General features: G+C 36.8%; 2 protein-coding genes across 2 annotated transcripts; one reads left to right on the forward strand and one right to left on the reverse strand.

Annotated features, from left to right (window-relative positions):
• Positions 1 to 1,965: 1,965 nt before the first annotated feature.
• On the forward strand, positions 1,966 to 8,872 carry LOC119981030 (E3 ubiquitin-protein ligase SIS3). Its single transcript, XM_038823984.1, has 10 exons — positions 1,966 to 2,227; positions 2,319 to 2,357; positions 2,635 to 2,701; positions 2,846 to 2,919; positions 3,590 to 3,728; positions 3,816 to 3,908; positions 4,053 to 4,121; positions 4,526 to 4,645; positions 7,233 to 7,346; positions 8,270 to 8,872. The coding sequence occupies exons 1-10, from the start codon at positions 2,199 to 2,201 to the stop codon at positions 8,684 to 8,686; spliced, it is 1,161 nt and encodes a 386-aa protein (XP_038679912.1). The 5' UTR covers positions 1,966 to 2,198; the 3' UTR covers positions 8,687 to 8,872.
• A 1,397-nt stretch (positions 8,873 to 10,269) lies between these two features.
• Positions 10,270 to 10,579, reverse strand: LOC119981031 (30S ribosomal protein S14, chloroplastic). The gene has a single exon (XM_038823985.1). The coding sequence runs from the start codon at positions 10,577 to 10,579 to the stop codon at positions 10,277 to 10,279; it is 303 nt and encodes a 100-aa protein (XP_038679913.1). The 3' UTR covers positions 10,270 to 10,276.
• Positions 10,580 to 20,613: the final 10,034 nt, after the last annotated feature.

Consider the following 20,613-nt stretch of genomic DNA (forward strand, 5'->3'; position numbering starts at 1 on the left):
CTAATTAACGATTTTAGTGAAGGAAAAAGACTAAATGAGTCTTAGTTCTTAGCCGAAGAGACTAAGTTCTACTACTAGTAAAAGAAATTAGTACAGAATGCGGAAGAGGCTAAGTTCTGCTACTTGTTAAAGAGACTAATACGAAATGCGGAAGAGGTTAAGTTCTGCTACTAGTTAAAGAGACTAGTACAAAATGTCGAAGAGGCTAAATTCTGCTACTAGTTAAAGAGACTAGTACAAAATGGCGAAGAGGCTAAATTCTACTACTAGTTAAATAGACTAGTACAAAACGTCGAAGAGGCTAAATCCTACAAATACTATATGAAGACAAGAAAAAGTACTTGAAAAGAAGCAAACCCCTACTAACTAGGGGGTCCTCAGCCGAAGTATTGCCTAGAGCTGGGGAATTTCGGCTGTCGGTCTCTCCGCATATAGTTCTTGGATTTGGCAAGGATAAGCAGGTGAAGGCCATTGGAAAAAGTCCTTTGGCCAAGCAACATGTTCCGTAGGAATCCCAAGAGCCATAAGGGTATAACCCCACCCAAGTCCAAAGTGTTGGTTGGATTCGATGGAAAGAGTATCCGTATATTTTTTGTTGCATTCTGCTATGCTTGCCCCGATGGCCGTCATCTTCTCTTCCTTGGCTTTTGACATTTGGTCTTGCACTTTGGAAAGCTCATTCTGAACCTACGAAATCAAAAAAGGTACAAATCAAACTCTGTAAGGGTTAGAGGAGTTCCTTCAAGCACCGAAGGACAATTTAAAAAAATTTCAAAGAAGCTACGGTCGTCCAAGGGGGTACGCCCGAGGGGGTATGTCCGAGAGCCCTTGAACCGAAGGAGGCTACAACCGTCCAAAGGGGTACGCTTGAGGGGGTCAGAAGGGGGTATGCCGAAAGGGGCTACGACTGAAGGGGGTATACCCAAGGGCCCAAGAACCAAAGAAGGCTACGACCATCCCAAGGGGGTACGCCCGAGGGGGTCTGAAGGGGTATACCGAAGGGGGCTAGTCTGAAGGGGGTTACGCCCCAAATGTACTGCGACGTCCGAAGGGGTATGCCAAAGGGGGCTACAGCCGTCCGAATGAATAATATTTATAGTGGATGCAAAGACTTCTAATGCTACTAGGGAGAATGTTTTTGGATAAGAACAAAAAGCCTTTGGATTTATGCCAACATTCTTAGAATAAATTAAAAGACTGGGGGTATTTGTAGAGGAAAATATTGATGATACGTACATAACATTATTTTTATTTTATTTTTCCGTTTGAGTTAAAGGGATAAGACAGTTATACAAGTTCCAACTACTTTGATCCAACTGTGAAGGAAGTAGCTATTCATACAGTAGCTATTGCAGGAGGTTATGCAAATCAACTAGCGCAACCGCGCCTAACTTGCCTAACCGCATATAACCTCCAGAGCATTATAAATACATGTATAATTCAGACATCTAACACACACTCACTTCTTGAATAAAATATCAAACATCTGTGGACTAGATAAGTTGTCGAACCACGTACATTTTTGTGTTTTTCTTATTGTTTCTTTCTTTCTACATTGTTTTTTCCCTTCAGTATAAAAATTGCATCGACAGTTTATGTTTAAAGCAACAGTAGGTAATAGTACCTATTTTGCAGTCGAAATCGACGAGAAAGTGGATTTGAGGTGGGCCGCCTTCATTGATGCAAACTCTGTCGATGTCGAATCAATTGTGTAGGAGCGAATGAAGGAGAACTCGCGCTACAAGCCTGATCTTCATCTTATTTTCTCAAAGACTGGGCCATGTTTTTCATCAAGCAAGCCAATATGGGAACATTGTTGTGCCCGCACCCTCATGACCCAACAACCAAATTAGACCATTGCACTTGCTCTTGAGATAAACTGACAAGTGGGCATGACCCGCCACAGTGACTGTTTCTCTAACCTCTTCACTTAACGCCGTCACTTAATGGCCTCAACCTCCCGTCAACATTTCGTCTCCTACAAGTCCCCCCCGTTTCTCTGTCAAACTCTCCTCTCAGCATAAGCAAACTTCGTTCTTTCCGAAACCGCTTCTTCTATCTCTCATCTCTCCAATTTAAATCGCGGTTGATGTTTGCATTCAGCAGAGCCTATGCATCAAAGATTGGGATTGGATTCATAAAAGGTTTATCTCGTGAAATGTTGATTCAGTCTCCGTTGTCACTCTAGGTTTCCGATTATGGCTATCAGAGGCGTCGATTTCAAATGGTCTGCCCCCGATATTTCGTTTAAACTGTGCATATATTCCTGTTTTACTTGATTGTAGTAGAATTTTCAGATGGAAAATTGGTTCTTGTAGGTACGATGGGTTCTTCTTGTCTATGCTCGCAACAAGTGTGTATCCTTTGAACACAATATGACTTGATTAAGCTTTCTTGGTTGTTCTTTGTATTCAGTATATAGAGCTAATCATGATTTGGTTTCGGATCTTTAGTTCCTTGCAAATGTAGGATGAGATAGGTTTAACTTTGATGGTATTTCTTCTCCGTTTACAGAGTGTATGAGATTTTCTATGTTTGGATTATCGCATTTCATTTTCAAGAAACCATAGCTATATCTTTTAAAGATGAATATTAGTATCAGGTTTTTTTTTTCTTTAACAAATTCACCATTAGCATAATCATTGCAATCAATTGGAAGCGCTACCATCTCTGTACTTATCCGTTGCACATATGGATTGTGGTGGGTATCTATCTGACTTTTAAACAATTTGTAATTTCATATAGATTATAGCTCAATTGCTCAAATTGCTGTTTTTATTTTGAATGCTTTGATACATTTTTTTTTGTTCTAATCTGTGTCTGGATTGTTCTTTTCGTGCATCAGGTTGATTACACTACTGTGTTTGTTTTTCGCCTGTTGATGTTTATTGATAATGGACTAGCCGCCGGGATGGGTTTGTAAGGCCTCGTACCTTGTCATGTTTAGTTAACATTATGTTTTGCTGACATGGATAAAAAAATCCCCATGTTTAAAAGGAATTTAGTGTTGAAGACCTTACAACATGGCACCATCATGTGGTCTTTCTTCTCAAATATTTTTTCGTTGATATTCTGCTTTCATTTAGCTGTCATACCTTCCGTTCTGCCACTTTCATTTATTTTGCCTACTTGTCAATATTTGTTTCACTTATGCGAATCCCATTGTTAAAATTCTTTTACACTTTTTTTTGATATACGTCATATTCAAGTTATAGCCGAACATGTGGCCTAGTTGTAGAGTTATAGAGGTCACAAGTTTTCAATTCCTAGAAACAGTCACTCCACATAATATGTGGAGATAAGGTCCGCGTACATTCTGCAAGTCCCCGACCTCGCCCACTGCATAACTCTTATGGATGGAAGTTGTTTACCTTCTTTTTTTTTAAACATCGTATTCAAGTTGCAAATGATGGTCTCCCTTTTTTTTTGGTGGTTTTAGGGGTATAAGTATAACTTCTTCCATGCTTGTAATTCTGAAGCTTTTTCTTTTCTGTTTTTTGGGTGTGTCTATGTGAGTGATAATGCTTCCTAGATCTGCTTATTACGTAGTAATAAATGCTCCTTTGTTTTTTTTTTTACATGCTTTAAGGGATTTTGGATGGCAGCAGAGGTATGCTCGATTTTGTGGAAGAGTAGTGGTCCTTTCAATCCTTTCTTTGCTTCTGTATCCATTTCTCTGGGCTTGGACCATAATTGGTACCATATGGTTCTCTCGTGCGAGAAACTGTGTAAGTTTTTTTAGTCCCGATTCCATGATGGCGTTGTTGTATGCAAACAATTTCACTGCAGTTGATAATGTATTTCAAGGCTTGCAGTTGCCCGAAGAAGGACAAAAGTGGGGTTTCTTCATATGGTTGCTATTCAGCTTCTGTGGACTCCTTTGCATAGCTTTCATGTCAATAGGAAAGGTTAGATATATGCCTCTTGTAGTTGTTAAACCATGCACGTTATTCAGAAATGAAAGGATCTTAATGCCTTGACTGTTTATTTCGTTTCTAAATCCCTCAATGCTTCTCTATTTTCACATGTGCTGTGCTCATCTTTCCTTGCAGTGGTTGACGAGAAGACAAGCACACCACCTATTACATGCTCAACAGGGGATTCCTGTTTCAGAATATGGAGTATGAACATCAATCTTTTATCTTGTTTTAGCTCATTTTTATATGAATATAATATTGATAAACATTATATCCTGGAAGTTTGAAATCTTTAAACCTTTGCAGAACCTTGTTTAGGTTATTGTCCTGCACATAGGAGAGAGAAAGTTACTGATACCCATTGTTGTTTCAGCAATGACTTGATTCTCAATTGCATGTCTTGTATAGCTTTATATTGTTCTCTCCATGTCTTGTTTAGTATTCTTTCATTCCTTTCATGTAACATAGCTTAACCAATTTAGTTTGTTTATCCTTGAGAGACTAAATTTAATAATCTGTGCCACATGCTCACTCAAATCCTATCGTGGTTGCTGTTTCTGATTCAAATTTCTATTTGGGTATGATATGAGCCACTTATGTTGATCCAGGTGCTGGTTGATATGATCCGGGTACCCGATTGGACGTTTGAAGCTGCAGGTCAAGAGATGAGAGGCATTGGTCAAGATGCTGCTATTTACCATCCAGGACTTTATTTGACTCCCACTCAGGTAATTCTAGATTGCAATTGTAGCTTTTGTAGCCATTTCCAATCAGTTTTGATGAAGAAATGAATGTGCTTACTGTTGTTATAGACACAGGGTCTTAGAAATAAAGGATATTGGTATTATTTGAGTCTCAGTTCAATATTTTGTAGATATTATAGACCACATTTGACCAATTTTCTTGCATAAAAAATGAAAAGTGTAAAAAGGAGAGAAAACCACAGATCATTATTAAATCATAATAGGGAAAACCATGGATCATTATTAAATCATTATCTAAGGCATAAGAATAAAAAAACTCACATCGGCAGAATTCTGTTCCGTTATTTTTTATTTTCTTGTCGGGCACAAACAATATTCAAGTCCAATACGTGAAATGATGAAATCCCATGGCTCACAAGGTCCACAAGCCTGAAGCCTGAACCAGCAGATAAGAAGGAAACACACAAACCACACCAAACATGAAATACCCTCAAGGTTAAAGGCTCAGATCATACCTGACTATTCACAAGTAACACAAATAAATACAAAAAAAAAGATGTAATAAAATACCATAAGAACAATGATGAATTACTGGCTGGTTGCAACCTCACCTCTGCATGAACCGCTGGAACTGCCCATTCCTTGCTAAATTCTACCAGTTTCAATCACTTTATAAATAGCACAACACTTGAGCATATAGCAAAAATGACAGAAAAGTAATATGGAACCATCATAGGGAGAACATAGTAACATAGTATAACTTACGGCGGAAAAAATGTTAATCTTTAGCTCCAGAAATCTCACTTTCCTTCATAATCTTGATCCCATCAGAAATCCCTTACTTGAAATCAATCTGCCCTCAAAAAACAGACCAACAGGCCACACCAAAATTGGGCACTCAAACCCACAACAGCCAAACCTGTAATAATATGACTACCAACCAGGAGAGAAATGTAGCAATATAACAACTACTCCTGTCCCGTGAGCTCTTCACCTAAAACATCCCTTGGCATGGCCTGAGCATAAGTAGGTCTCTGCTATGAAGTAATGCAAAAACTAATAATCAGTCTTTGTGTCACTGTTGTCATAGTATTTCTTTTCCTTTTTTAAAATAGAAAATTGAACAAAAAAAAAGATCTGGAATGAAGGTGGGAAGGTGGAAAAATTGAGACAAAAGTGATATGAATTAAAGTTAATCGAAGTAAATGAATGGGGAAGAAGAAACAAGAAGAGGTTTGTCTGTGAGAGAGAGACCTACAAAAACATGTGGAAAACCGAGAACTCATACCCTTTTTAAACTTTGAACAGGTGGGGTTTGGCCAACAGCGAAGAAGCCTTTTTATTCCAAATTTTAAGCCCTCATTTATAGAACTGGAGTTAGTGGACAAATGTTTGGTCCAAATGCATTTTTTTTTTCTTTTTGAAAATATAATTGCTGTGTAAGTTTGGGAGTTTATGTCATCATTTTAATACACTATCTTTTATTTGTTCTATATTTAAAATAATTTCCATGTGAGTAATGGCTGGTGTAAATTTCAGTAATGGTTCTTCCAGTTTTATTGTTTAATTTTTGTGATTATTTGCTGCTCACATAAATCTGTATTACTTCATTGTGTTAAATTAAAGTCTGAAAGGATGAAAAATACCCAAATTATTGATGAAAGGAGAAAAAACCTTATGAACGGATATTAAGTGAGATAACCTATAATGATAATCTCTTATGGTTTATCTTGAGGTTAAAGATTCTCTTAAGATTTCTGCTACAAATGATGGTGGGAACCCCAGTTTGCTTCCATTGAAAGTTTTAAAAGACATGACTTCTCATGTATCCTTTTTGTTACCATATGGGGTAGTGGGCGATTTCGTTTGACAAAAAATACTCACATGTGCTAACGAGGAAACACATTTATAGTTAAACGGGCTTTATAAGAGCTAGGTGGAGATAGCTTTTATCGAAGATAAGATGAGAGAAGGTTGTTGAAGATGTTTGGGACATGTACAATGTAGAGAATTTGATGTTCCTATCGGAAAGTTGAGTAAATCTTAGTTGGAGATGCTAAAAAAGGAAGAGGAAGGCTGAATCCGACGTGGATGAAAGTAATAAAAAGGGATATAGATGCTGTATGATCAGTTCAGAGCATAATTTTTGATAAGGATTGGGTATTAGTTGGCTCTGAATTGCCACCATATTGGATGGATAGCTATTATTTGGTCGTGGTCACAATAAAAACTGATTCACCTGTGAATTTTCCTTTTGAGGCTTTTGTAATTTCTTATTCTACATTTCTCTTTGGGTTTCACCTCCTTGGTGGCCCTGAATAAAAATTCTTTTGCATTCCAAAAAAAAGGGGCTGGCCTTTGAAGTGGTTCTATTTTCAATGAGAATGAAGACTAATATTTGCATGCTGATGCTCACCTGTGAATCTGTGTATTTTACTTGAACATCATAAATACTTGCTTCTTTTAAAAATGTATTGTTGTTTTCATTATTATATTATTCAGTGTCTATACTTTTTGATTTCTCCTAGAAAAATATCTATTTGGCCACTTCTGCATATCTTCATTGCATTATCAATCTTATGGTTGGAGTTTTTGTTTTGATGTTGCAAAGAGAGAAGCAGTTGAGGCACTCATCCAGGAACTCCCAAAGTTCCGATTGAAGGCTGTGCCAACTGATTGCAGTGAATGTCCTATTTGCTTAGAAGAGTTCCATGTAGGGAATGAGGTAAAAGTTCCTAACTTTTTGGTTTCTTCCATTTTTGTTCTCAATTTCATGCTAGCCTTGAATAGTTTGAATGTTCTTGAGAATTTTACCATAATTAGAAAGGGTAACTTGTCAAACTCTTAAAGGAATTTTTAGTCTTAGTTCTGAGTGCGATCACTAATGCACCAAATCCCATCAGAATTCCGTGCTTGGGCGAGAGTAGTAGTACTACTAGGATGGGTAACCTCTTGAAAAGTCCTCGTGTTACACCCCTCCCACCTTGAAAGGTGAAACAGCCTGTCCACATATTTTGTGGAGGTAAGGTTTGTGTACATCTTGTGCGTCCCTGAACAATCCCCCTCCTCCAAAATCACAGGAGCCTTATGCATGAGTGTTGTTTACCTTTTTGGGTCAGCCAGTCATTGTAGGATTTCATTTCTTACCTAAATGTGTCGTATAACGAAGACACTTTTCCCCAGCTGTTTCCTGCATGTATTCAACCGTATGCATCCTGTTTGACAGTATCGATGGTGTTGGCCTGTTATACCAGTTTACTTTATTTATAAAGGGAAACATGTCAAACTCTAGAGGACTTTTTGTTCTGACTTCTTGGGTCAGCTAGTCATTCTTGAACTTTATTCCCTACCTAAATGTGTTGTATAATGAAGACCCTCTAGTTTGTGCGTGTATTCAACCTTATGCATCCTGTTTCACAGTATCGATGCTATTGGCCTGTAAATAGCATTCTAAAATGCTAGTAACCCATAACCAACAGTCCACTTGAGAAATGAGAAGGAAGGTGTCACACGTCCCTACATATATGAACTCTCTAGTTTTAGGGAAACTAGTTAATTGCAAACACGACAATGTATTACTTTTGTTGTGTTACGTGTGTTATGCATAACATCTGATAGCACTCAAGTTTTTCATGTCAAGTGGTGCAGGTCCGTGGCCTACCTTGTGCACACAATTTCCACGTAGAATGCATTGATCAGTGGCTTCGACTGAATGTTAAATGTCCCCGATGTCGTTGCTCGGTGTTTCCCAATCTTGACCTTAGTGCCTTATCTGGTATTCGTGCTGATTCTGAACGGCCATCTGCCACTGCTGTGACAACCAACCGATATGTGAGAACACAACCTTCCAGTCAAAGCTATCTGTTGAGATTGCAGGGCCTGCTCCGCCCAGTGCATGCGGAGACTGCCGGGGCACCTGGTGGTGCAGGCACTGCTTTGGAGTCTGCTGAGAATGGAGAAATGGATCCAGCTGCTAGGAATATGAGAGTTGTGGAGCAAGATTCACGATCCGAGCACGCTCTTGTTGGTCGCTTAACCTCGCCACAAAACCAGTCTGTATCATGAGTTCTCACTCATATTTTTGTGGCTGGTGCTTAATGCTCTCGCACTGGTTTCTCTTCCTGTAATGAAAACGTTCTCCATTTCACTGGGCATCATTCTCACTATGCAGAAGTCTATAATAGTACTCCCAGAACTTATAAGCTGTCTGCACCAAAAGTGTTTTAAAAAATCTTTATTATTTTGATTAGTTTTTTGAGTGTGAAAACGAAAAATTGACAAATTTCTTTTGTGACTATCATATGAATGACGTGCCATTCAATAAATTAAAAACAATTGACTAAATATAAGGGACCATTATCAATGAAGACACAATTGGGATTGAAGTCATGTTCCAATAATGAGTATATTAATAAGGACAAAATTTATTGAATTACCTATATGTTCCTCTTCATTTTAAAATATTACAAACTACTCATTCCATGTTTTTTCTATTCATATTTCTCCGTACATGACATTATCAGTTTTGATTTTGTTTTTCTTTTCTTAAATGAATTTCAAAACGATTTCTCCCAAAATATGATGGATTTTGAAAAAAAAATTTATATATTCTCAATCAATGTGAAAAACTCTTTCAAATAAAATCACTCATTGATATATTATGAGATGAAAAAATATCACATATAAATTTAAGGGAAAGTATCACAGAAACCCCTGTACTTTACAAAACAAGTCAATTGAGCCCTCTTACTTTTTTTTTCGGATCATTCAAATATTACATGCCATTTTAATTTTTTAAAAATATAAATTATATCATATATTTATTGTCATGTAAGCAATATTTAACGGGAATCCACCATAAGTGCTAACTCAATCCAAAATCCAAAGTATAGGGGCTCAAACGATCCAAAAAAAGTAAGAGGGCTTAATCGATCTGTTTTGAAAAAGTACAGAGGCTTCTGTGATACTTTCCACATAAATTTATCTGTAGTGCATGTAATTTATCTTCAGTGCATAAAAACTATTTATCTGAATTGTATATAATTTATTTGCATTATAAATTTAGTGCAGATAAATTTCAATATATATTAACCATAACAAACTAATATAGATAAATTTCAATATATACTAATCATAACAAAACCATGACACATAATATATATAAATTTGTGTCTATACGATTCATAGTCCAATGCGTAAATTTTGAGCCTTGATTTGATATCTAAAATGTTCAAATCTTCAAAAATCCATTCGACACAATTCTTCGAGTCTTAGAGTCTTTTTTTGAACGCTTTAAAAATCTTCTCAAGGAAAGCTCAAACGAGCGAGCTAACACACTAACGTCGAACACTTTGACGTCAGAAACATAGTTTCGATGTGCAAACTTGGCGACTCGTTTTGACCTCTAAAATGTTTGAATCTCAAAACATGATTAGACAAAAATCTGTGGGTCTTGGAGTTTTCTTTCAAATGTCACAATAATTGTCTCAATCAAAACACAAACGAGTGCGTTATAACTGTCCAAACGCATTGATGTCGAACAAACTGATGTAAAAAACACAACTCCGATGTGTAAATTATGAGTCTCGATTTGACCTTTAAAATGTTTGAATCTCCAAAGGGTAAGGCTTTATTTGGCTAGTGATGCTTTAATCCTTACCAACTTGATCTTGTTGCCCCTGGCAACAAACCTGCATGAACCATTTCACGAAGTATGTGTCCGGATAACCCAAAGTCTCGATAGTTAACTCTTGGTCTTCCAGTCGAAAAACAGCGTCGATGAAGACGTGTCGCTGCACTATTCCGCGGTGGGGACTGCAACTTTCCATGAATTTCCCATTGATCCCTCAATGACAGAACTTTGCTTATTTCTTTTCTTGAGGCTCTACGAATCAAATGATATTTTTGTTCCAATTTTTGCCTCTTCTTTTCCCTTTGAATCAAACCGTTCCTTGCCATAACGGTTTAATTCTTATTCCTATTAGTATCGCTGATACAAGTTGGATCCTAGATGTAGAAATATAAGAAGGCGGATCTCCAGCATCTGGTTCCTCCTTGTCTTCTTGCCTGACTCCGGACAAGCTCCTAGATAGAAAAAGGGGTTTTCTCATAGCATCTTTCACAGGAATTAGTTCCGCTAGTCCTAGGGTCGAAGGTAGGGCATCTCATTAAAAGATTCAAAGAATAGGAACGGGTGGCACCTTCCCGAAGCAAAGGAAGGGACTCTTGAACATATTAACCTGGTAAAGACATTTCAATGACTTAATCAGAGCAGAGTAAAGCGCTGTATCAATCAGTCAGTCTATAGCCTTCCTGTTTTCAGGATTTGCTGCTAGACTTGCTGGTCTTACCGTCGATGTCTTGTCTTATCTTACTGCCTTGGCCGAAATGAAAGATAAGTTGTTCGGAGGAGCTCCTCCTTCTGAGAACACGGGTTCAAGGGCCTTGCTACTCCAACGAGGGCACCCTTTATTTAGGCTTCTTCAGTCCATCGGCGAGAACAAGCCCATTAAGCAGAACGTCATGCCATTGGGTTGATACCAATTTCTTAGATTCATGGACCCAATTCAATTCAGTGGGATCTTTCATTCACATTCCCATCTCTAATGTTAGACCTCAGATTCTATTAGTCATAGTAGTCCCAGAGTCTTTCAACTAAGCTCTGAGACCCTCCTTTTGCATTCCTTCCTTTTGAAAAGGACTAGCTGCTGCTTGTGAAGTATGGAAGGAGATCAAATTTGAATTCGAAGCAATGGATATTGGCTCTGTTAGATAGAGTCGTAGCCTTGTAAGACTTTCTTCTCCAACTCACTCAATCGATAGGTTGAGGCAACCAACTGGAAATCGACCAAGAGGACACGGGACCTTTGGCTTGAAGATAGACACAATTTTATGAATTTTTTAGTCTTCTTGCAATTGAAACTCAAATTAGTGAATTACGACTGTTTTAACACACTAATATAAAAAACAATGTTCCGGTGCACAAACTTTGAGTCTTGATTTGACCTTTAAAATATTCGAAACTCTAAAAATGTATTGGACACAATTATATGGATTTTTGAGTCTTCTTTCGAGTTCCATAAAAATTGTCTTAATCGAAATTCAAGGGAGTGAGTTATGGCTGCTCAATCATACTGATGTTAGAAAATATATTTAATTATTAAAATTTATAAGTAAAATAAGGGTTGATGGTAGTATGATCAATAATTTTTTTAAATAATTTGTCCTTGATATAATAAATCCCATCCACTTAAAGACCTTATGAGTTGAAAAACCTTAGAGTGGACCTATTGAAATAAAAATTTGATTTGAAAGACCAATTGTTAATTAATCCTAATAAAAAAGTATTATATCAAAACTACTTTTCTCTCACTCCTCTTATTTCTCTCTCGCTTCTGTCTAAACTTTCAAAATAAAAATTTCCAAGTAAAGGGGAGGAGGACAATGTCGAGCCTCTCTCCCCTTTCTTCCTCCTCCTCAGATGTAGATATATTATAATATCTTTGTTTTGTGTTGAATAAGGTTTTGATTCAAGTTTTTCTTCACTCAAAATCTAGATCTCATCCATATGTTGAGATTTCTTGATCATTGATTACTTCTGGTGTATTTCGACGACATATATTTGGTGTACAATGATGCGGCTCCTAAATTTTGTGAAAATTGGTCTCTCTTGATGAAGGGAAGTCAAAAATCTTGATCCAGAACTATTGCTTTTTCTATATTTGTTTGTTTATTCTATCACAATATAATCCGTTGTATTGTAGTTTGGTGTAATCTAGTGTTTGTAATCTCGTAGACTGCTTTGGTGGCGCTAGATTTAACATTTGTTATCATGAAATGTTGGGGTTTCAATCATTTTTTCAAAAAAAAGATATTACTACTCTTTTTTTTTTTTTGTCCGGCAAAGATATTACTACTTTTAATATCTTTCATATGATTAAATTTTAAGAAAAATAATTAGACAAAATAGTTTTGGGCCTAAAAAAGATATCTTGCAACAAAAAATGAATCATACTGTTGGCACTAAAAATATGTTGGCTTCAATAGGCTTAGAACATGTGCAAAGCCCATGGTGCAGCCTATTATGATTTGGAATATTACAGCCTATAAACCCATATTAGAGAGAAAGAGAAGCACAATTGCTGAGAAGCATGGCCCAAAAAGAAGTGTGTAGGAAATGGCACGTATAAAGTGGAAAAAGTTGTGGCAGTTACAACAAGGTGGTCCACGTGACAACCTATGAGAGAAGTGAGGGAAGTTGTTGTGAGAAGGTGCTATTGACTTCCAACTGATAGAACATGGAGCAAATCAAGGTTAACTGCAGTAAGATTATGGTTTCATGGAGATTTCCGTGCAAAGAAGAAGACATATAAAGCTGGATAATAACAACAGGAAGAGGACAACAAACGAACATCAACAACAGACACAAACAGTCAGACAGACAAACAAGAAACTCAAGCCCAAAGGCACTTTCAAGCTTCTGAGCATTCTAATTACTTTCTAAATCCTTGTTAATTTCAAACAAATATCATGTTGTTCATTCCAAATTCTTTTGTATTTATTTCTTCTCAAGTTTAAATGTCAACCATCGTTGTGTAAATTGTACTTGGTATTTATTTATTCATCTTTATTCCAATCTCAATACAGCGCACTACAGTGCAATTGGGGAACCTAGAACTATTGAGGTCCCAAGATAGTTCGTTCAATCGTCTAGATAAAAGTCTTATTTACATTCGGCGCATTTCATTCAAATTAGTGTAGGAAACTATAAGTCTGGACACACCTGTAACTCATTACTACCTTGAGTCATTTTTGGTGTCAACACATACAATCTCAATTTTTGCACGATTCTTCTTCTCCAGATTTGCTTACCATCATCCTAAACATTGAGTAGTAGTACATATTAGGTCATTCATAGCAACTCCAAAAACTGTACAACTCACTATGAAAACTCAAACTTAAACATACGTTAAAAATTCAGAGAGATTCATTGATAGCCAGAGAGAGCAATAAAAATGGTGGCCGGCAATGGAAATTGATCTTCCTCATAAGGCCAATGAAAAACCAAATAAACACAACAAATACAGACGACAGAGGTCATTGGCGCTTGGCCACATGACTTGTAATCCACAACTACAGGGTTGTCCTAGAGAAGAAGCTTGTTGCTTACAAGTTCAAGATCTCATCATACTTGGGCAGGCCATGAAAACAATACTCTAGGATCATTATCGTGGAGTCCACCATTGAAGATGTGATCAAACCAAAAGGCTGGTCCCCATGGGCATGAAACTTTTCTCTCGACACTATCTACTATGCTGAGTATGCCAACCGTGGATCCGGTGCCACGCTCGACAGGGAGAGTCAAGTTGAAGGGCTACTGAGGAGCTATCCCAAGGAATGAAACACTCCAGTTCACCGTTGATGCTTTCATTCAAGGCAGCCAATGGATTAGAGGATCAAGAGTTCCTATGTTGCCTAAGCTGAAATCATGAAACATTGAATATCTAAAGGACCACAAAAGAAAAGAAAATTGAGTAGTAGTATTTAGAATGTTTCATATGGGGAAACATGCATTCATATTTTTTTGAACTTGAAAAAACTTGTGAGGGTGAATTGTTCTCACTCATTTTCATATGAATCAATTTCAATTCAAAGCAAAGGAAAACTTTATTTTTGAGTCATTCTTGACATTTTATCCATGTACATGCAAAGAAGCTGATATAACTAAAATGTTGAGTTTTGCATTACTAATTTACTATGTTATGGCTTCCTCCACCACTCTGCCTAGATCAATAACCATATATGATAATACTATTTATGTTCATGGAATATTGTTCTCGACCAAGATTAATTAAACTGATGACATCTACACGGTTCAATACATTTACCAACCCCATTTCATTGAGCTAAAGGAATTGGAATTGGAATTGGAACGAATTACTTTCATTGACATTCTACTGAAGGAAGTTTACAAGATATACACAGCTACGCTACAACGGTCGACTAACATACTGACAGCTATACAGACTGATATTTACAGATTACAGATAAAGCAACAAAGATAGCCGTTGAGAGAGGCTATATATCAGTGCTTGAGCCTAAGTTCAGCATAAAATGTTGTGATTCTTATTTAGCAATGAAGGCAAGTCGTAACTTCTAACTCCACAAAAACCGAGGCAGTTCTAAAGTTTACTATTAGAAAATGGGCCTAAAATATGTATGGCTTAGATGTCCCTGTAGAGCTCTTCCATGCCACACCTGCCAAGCAATGCCTTCTTCTCACCCCATTGTTAGAAAGATTGGCCTTAATTGGAAATTGAGGTGCTCGGTGAGAATCTATAGGAGTTGGACATATTGCTGAGCATCTTGACAGTTACCCTTATCCGAGACTAGGACTGGCCCCCCACTTTGGAATGTGAATATCAGAGAAACGGAGTGGGGGAGTCCATTGAGAAAGGGAAGCAGTTGTAAAAACCACAGTATGCTATCCTCGGGAAGGTTGGGAAGAGTGGGCTCAGAAGTACCAACAATAGTGGTAGCTCGAGTGGAAGCACTATTCTTCTTACCACCATGAGCCCTCTTGCTCGTTCCGACACCGACAACATGAGACTTTCTCTTAGGTGCCCGATGACGAGCCACCTGCATGTCCATGTATTCATTAGCGTTGGCCATGTCTAAAAAAGGTAAATTAAAACAAAGTTAAAAATTTCCGAGAAGAAAGAAGGAAAAGATTCTCTGAAATAAAACCATTTCACCTCGTGCAGCCCTCTCAATTGAGAAGCTCGGGTAAAGTCTTATGGTGAACAAACTGGAGGGAAAGCAAGGGGAGTGAAACGTCTATTAGAAAACTTGTTGAATTTGGGGACGCACCAGTTGGTGTGAAAAGGCAAGTGGCTACACTCGTCAAGAGGAATCTTAACAAAAATATAGCTCATCCTTCAATCATGGTTGGAAGACACATACTTCAGGGACGCATGCCCCTATTTGAATTTCAAATAACATAAACTAGAAAAACCATGAAGCATGTAGGAGGTATTCCCACATATCCCATAGGTTAGGGATAGGTTTCTAATGAAAGTCTCGATGTAAGATTCGTGCATATCTTGGAGTGCATCCATAGTTCAGATGGTGTCATATGAACATTGGATAGAAATGTTAGTCCTAGTCATAGGATTTTGCGTTAAAGAATAGTATTTCTGGAGTCACGACATGTATGTCCTGCGAAATCCCCTTCATAACCCAAAAATAGACTCTTATCCTATTTAGGAAGATCGGCAAGATTCTCCATATCACTTTCGCATTGAGAATATAACAAGGATAGATATTGTATTACATTTAGACGTAATGTTATGGGTTTTGATTCTTACCCGAATGATAGCGTTATAATAAAATTATGTTCATAAAGATATACAAATTCATTGTAATTAATATATTGAAAAATAAATTAGTCATTGGAATTTAATTTAGATCGTAAATTAATTTTTACACAGTTAAATAAAGGAGATCGATTTTAGAGGATGTCTAAAGACACCCCAAATAAATCAGAAAGGAGTAAGCAAGGCATGAACAAACCCGTAAGGAGGCGTTTGGGCCACAAGGCAGCTGCTTAACTTTGGCATTATGCACAACGTGGAGAGTTGTTTCCTAGTTAAAATTCATATATTAACTAGGTGCTTTGCATAACTCCTTCCATGCAAGTTTCTTAATTGGATTTTGGATTAATAAGTTTAATCGTATTAAAAGTCTAGTATTTATTATCCTATAAATCTCTCCATTGTCTCTCATATTATATAGGAACTACAACACCTGTGACCTGTGTACGTAGCACTAATCGTGAGAGACACAAATATACCTGTGTGTGGCGGCCGATTGCTTTTGGCCAAGAGAGTACACATAAAAGAGAGAGACCATAGAGAGTAAAAATCCAACATTGATACCCGTGAGACACAAAGGAAAAGGTGGTGACAGATTGTGTTCTAATGATTTTTATTTCACCAAGTAATTGGAGATTTTACTTTCTTTTTATTGGGATTATCTCTGAAACATCACTGCGTTCAAACGCTTAGTTCATGAGTTTGTGAGGAGATCTTGATCGTGTGTTCGTGAGGTGATCTAGTTCGTGATCTTGAAGAAAGTTAAGAATCTCGATATTGAAGAGGTTGGTAAATTTTTTATTTTATTAAATTATATGTGAACATGATTCCTAGATTTATGATGATTTCTTGCATGAAATTGATCTAGATGCGTGCTAGGATTTGTTTACTATGTGATTGACGTATAAGAATAAACATAGAAAGCATATATGCTAAGACTAAATACATGATAAAACCTATTAGAAATCGCAAGGCGTTGCCTTATCCTTCTCTCAGCGTGAGATAGCCCCTCCTCAGCTACTTCTCCGGGCAGACCTAGGCAATAGATATATTCTATATCGATTCTCTATAGTATCTAAATTCGAAATATATACTAGATCAAATTTAAACATGCATATTTACATATGATTTAAATTGCATGCATGAAAAATTATTTCTTGAAACAAAATAATTTTTTTATGAACAATCAAACCATATATTTAAAATATCCGCCCTGAGCCATAGGGTGCGCGCGCCATAGGTCATCGTTTGTGTTTTTTGATTTGTGCGCTACTAACTTGATCCATTTTTGCTTCCGCTACATATGAACATGCGTTAAAATAATTTTTCCAACCAACAAAGTCATGTACAAGGGGAGGTTCTAACTTCTAACAGTTGCTGGGAACAAAAACAAGTAGCATTAGTGTAGGTAAAACACTTGCGAGAGTAGGTAAAACACAATATAACCATCGAAAAGGGAGAAGCTTGAAGCACGAGTTGTGGTTCGCCAATCGCTATGTCCGGCTTAAGATTCTTTCTCTTCTTCAATGCCCTTTAATAGAGACCTAGGAGCGAGTTTACGAGCCGGCAGCCTTTCTTTCTCTTCAAGCATAGAAAATGATCTGGTAATTAACTGATTCAAACAACTTCGGTCTCAAACTTGATGTTCTTGAGCAGATAAAAATTGGCGGAAAGGCTGGTTTTGGAGTCTGGAGCTTTTTGGTTTCCAAAGTTTTGGTCCATAATCCTCCAATGCTGCTTGTGGACTCAAAAACTAATGGATTGAAGACCACTAATACCAGCTCAGATAATGGCTTTCTGTTTTTCGGGAAAAAGTATTGATGAATCTGATAAGCTCTCTCTGAACACCTCTATATATACTGCAAATTAAGATGAAGGTTTATCCTTTTGTGGGAAGTCCAACTCTGATTTCTAATCGTAAGTACTAATGACCCACTTAGATTTGAGCCTTGTTTTCTACATGATTCCTAGCTTGTCTACGCAACTTTTGGTTTTGATTATTGTTACCATCAATGACCAAAAACTGGGTGCAATGAAAGGTCTAGTTTACTAGGTTATAGTTGGTAAGTAATAGCTAGTTGCGGACCCTTGTGGTTGGTAAATTTTGTGAGTATTCGTAATCATTGACCTAAACTGATCAAACCATACAATCCCCATGTCAATTCATGCTGCTTCTTCAGATTTGCTTACCATCCTAAACATTGAGTATAGTAGTCCATATCAATTCATTCATAGCAACTCCAGACACTGCAAAACTCACTAAGAAAACTCAAACTTAATATACGTTCATTGATAGCTAGAGAGAACAATAAAATGGTGGCCGTAACTTCTATAATTTTTGTGGCGGGGATCGCCATTGGGGTCATCGTCGTCCAAAAAATGGCAGTTCAAAAAGATGAGTTTCTCACGAAATAACCAGGAATTGCCATTTTTTCATAGGGCCATCCCCACCACCAAAATGATAGAAGTTATATATACCATTATTTTGTCAGCCACTATTTTATTGTTCTCTCGTTAGCTATCAATGAATCTCTCTGTATTTTTTTGCTACGAATGAATTGATATGTACTACTACTCAACCTCTTACTGGAGTCGGGTATTCTACTAAGGATTTCGACACCATGCAAAACTATCACTTTCGATAAGTACAACGTCTTAAATTATCATTTCTTATGTCAATAGGACAGATTCTTATCTTTTTAATTTCATGATAATAATGAATCAATGGTACATGTAGTAGCTATTGTTGGAGAGAGATTTAAGGCAAAGTCCATGGTTATCCAAAACACTTTAGGTGCTCAGGGATATCAGAGGGATATCAGGTTGTGACTTTTCATGTGTAATCCGATAGGTATGAGTTCTTCAAATGTATAATTGATAGTTACCAAGATACCTTGTACCATCAATCTCACACACAATTTAACCAAAATTGTGTCATCTCTGGCACCATTGATTTCATCTCTTATGGTGTCACAGATGACAAAATTTCAGTTAAATTGTCTGTGAGATTGGTAGTACAAGGTGTCTTGGTAACTATCGATTATACTTTGAAGAACACACTTACCGGATTGCACATGAAGAGCCACAACCTGATATCCCTGAGCATCTGCACTGTTTTGAAACCCCTTGAAGTTTCCATAAATCCATCTTCAATAGCAGCTACATGTACCATTGATTCATTATTACCATGAAATTAAAAAGATAAGAAGTTGTCCTATTTAGAGATGAAATGGTAATTTAAGGTGATCTACTTATCAAAAGTGATAGTTTGTATAGTGTCAAAACCCTTATAGAAGACTCCAACAACAAATTGAGTAATAGTACATATCAATTTATTCATAGTAACTCCAAACACTGTAAAGCTCATTATGAAAACTCGAACTTAACCTACGTTCATTGACAAAAAAAAATCAAAAGAGATTCATTGATAGCTATAGAAAGTAATAAAAATGGTGATTGGCAAAGTAATTGTATCTATTAACTTCTATCATTTTGGTGGTGGGATCATCATTGGTGCCATTATCGTCAAAAAAAAAAACCAATAATTGTATTTTTTGCCAACCTCCATTTGTGTTACTCTCTAGCAATGTCACTTTCCTTTTTCAATGTACTCGTACTTCCACTTCTTCAATGTCACTTTTCTTTTTCGCCTGTTTTTCCTTTCCGGTTAGATTTAGAGAAAGCAATGAAATCCAAAAATAGAGACTATATTCAGTTCCATCCCTGTCCTAACCGTTAGATTTGAAAACCAATATTAAACTGTAAATCTCAAATCTCAAATTTTCTCTAAACTTTAAATCGAAAATTCTAAATCTTAAACCCTAAAACATTATTAAGAGTGGAATTTCATCCCGTCTTTTGTTGGGGTGGGATTTAAGAAATTACATACTGGATCATCATTGGGCAAGAGCTACGATGTTTCCCAATAAATATAATAAATATTATTTGCACCCCATTTTTTATTAAGTACACCCCACTCTAGTGTGTTTTTAAAGGGTTAATGTGATGTACTTAGTAAAAAAGGGATGCAAATAATATTCATTAATAAATATCAAATACAGTTCAAATTTAATGGGCCAAACCATGTTAGAGGTGGGTATGGGAGCCGCTATTTGTATACGTACATGAATTCACTACAAATGAACTTTTTCAAAATATTTAAATTTATAAAATTATCCTTATATGAAATTACCTGACAACCAATTTACTTTTTACATATATATATATTTTTTTCAATACAATTAATTAAACAACAACAGTCCGATTTGAGACATAATCATACTCAGGCGTAGGTACCATTATAACATTAAGCAATTCCATTCATCATCAACGAAGTGCCCAGTTACAAAAACATAGTCCATAGTTAAATTTGAGGTCCACAAAATCTAAATGTAAGGTTGACACTTCATGTATTCCATTGATAAGGTTCAAGAGGCTTTGTTTTTCTCTAAGATATATGGCCACACAACCTCCTTGACTAGTAAATGAGCTTGAAGGGTTCGAGCAAAATCAGTGAATGCCAAGTGTTCCACAATCGTGAAAGCTCTGCCATTATGATAATCTAAACAAGCTCTTGCCTGCACCGCTCCTTATCAAGAGGAACTCCAAGTCTTCAAGGTG

Source organism: Tripterygium wilfordii, chromosome 16 (genome assembly GCF_013401445.1).
Source record: "Tripterygium wilfordii isolate XIE 37 chromosome 16, ASM1340144v1, whole genome shotgun sequence".
Classification (NCBI taxonomy): Eukaryota; Viridiplantae; Streptophyta; class Magnoliopsida; order Celastrales; family Celastraceae; genus Tripterygium; species Tripterygium wilfordii.

Excerpts from the sequence above, each read along its gene's own strand:
- LOC119981031 (XM_038823985.1), bottom strand. The coding sequence starts at position 10,579 with ATGGCAAGGAACGGTTTGATTCAAAGGGAAAAGAAGAGGCAAAAATTG.
- LOC119981030 (XM_038823984.1), top strand. The coding sequence starts at position 2,199 with ATGGCTATCAGAGGCGTCGATTTCAAATG. Across the intron at positions 2,702-2,845 it reads CGTTGCACATATGGATTGTG|GTTGATTACACTACTGTGTT; the intron begins GTGGGTATCTAT and ends TTCGTGCATCAG. Across the intron at positions 3,909-4,052 it reads CTTTCATGTCAATAGGAAAG|TGGTTGACGAGAAGACAAGC; the intron begins GTTAGATATATG and ends CTTTCCTTGCAG.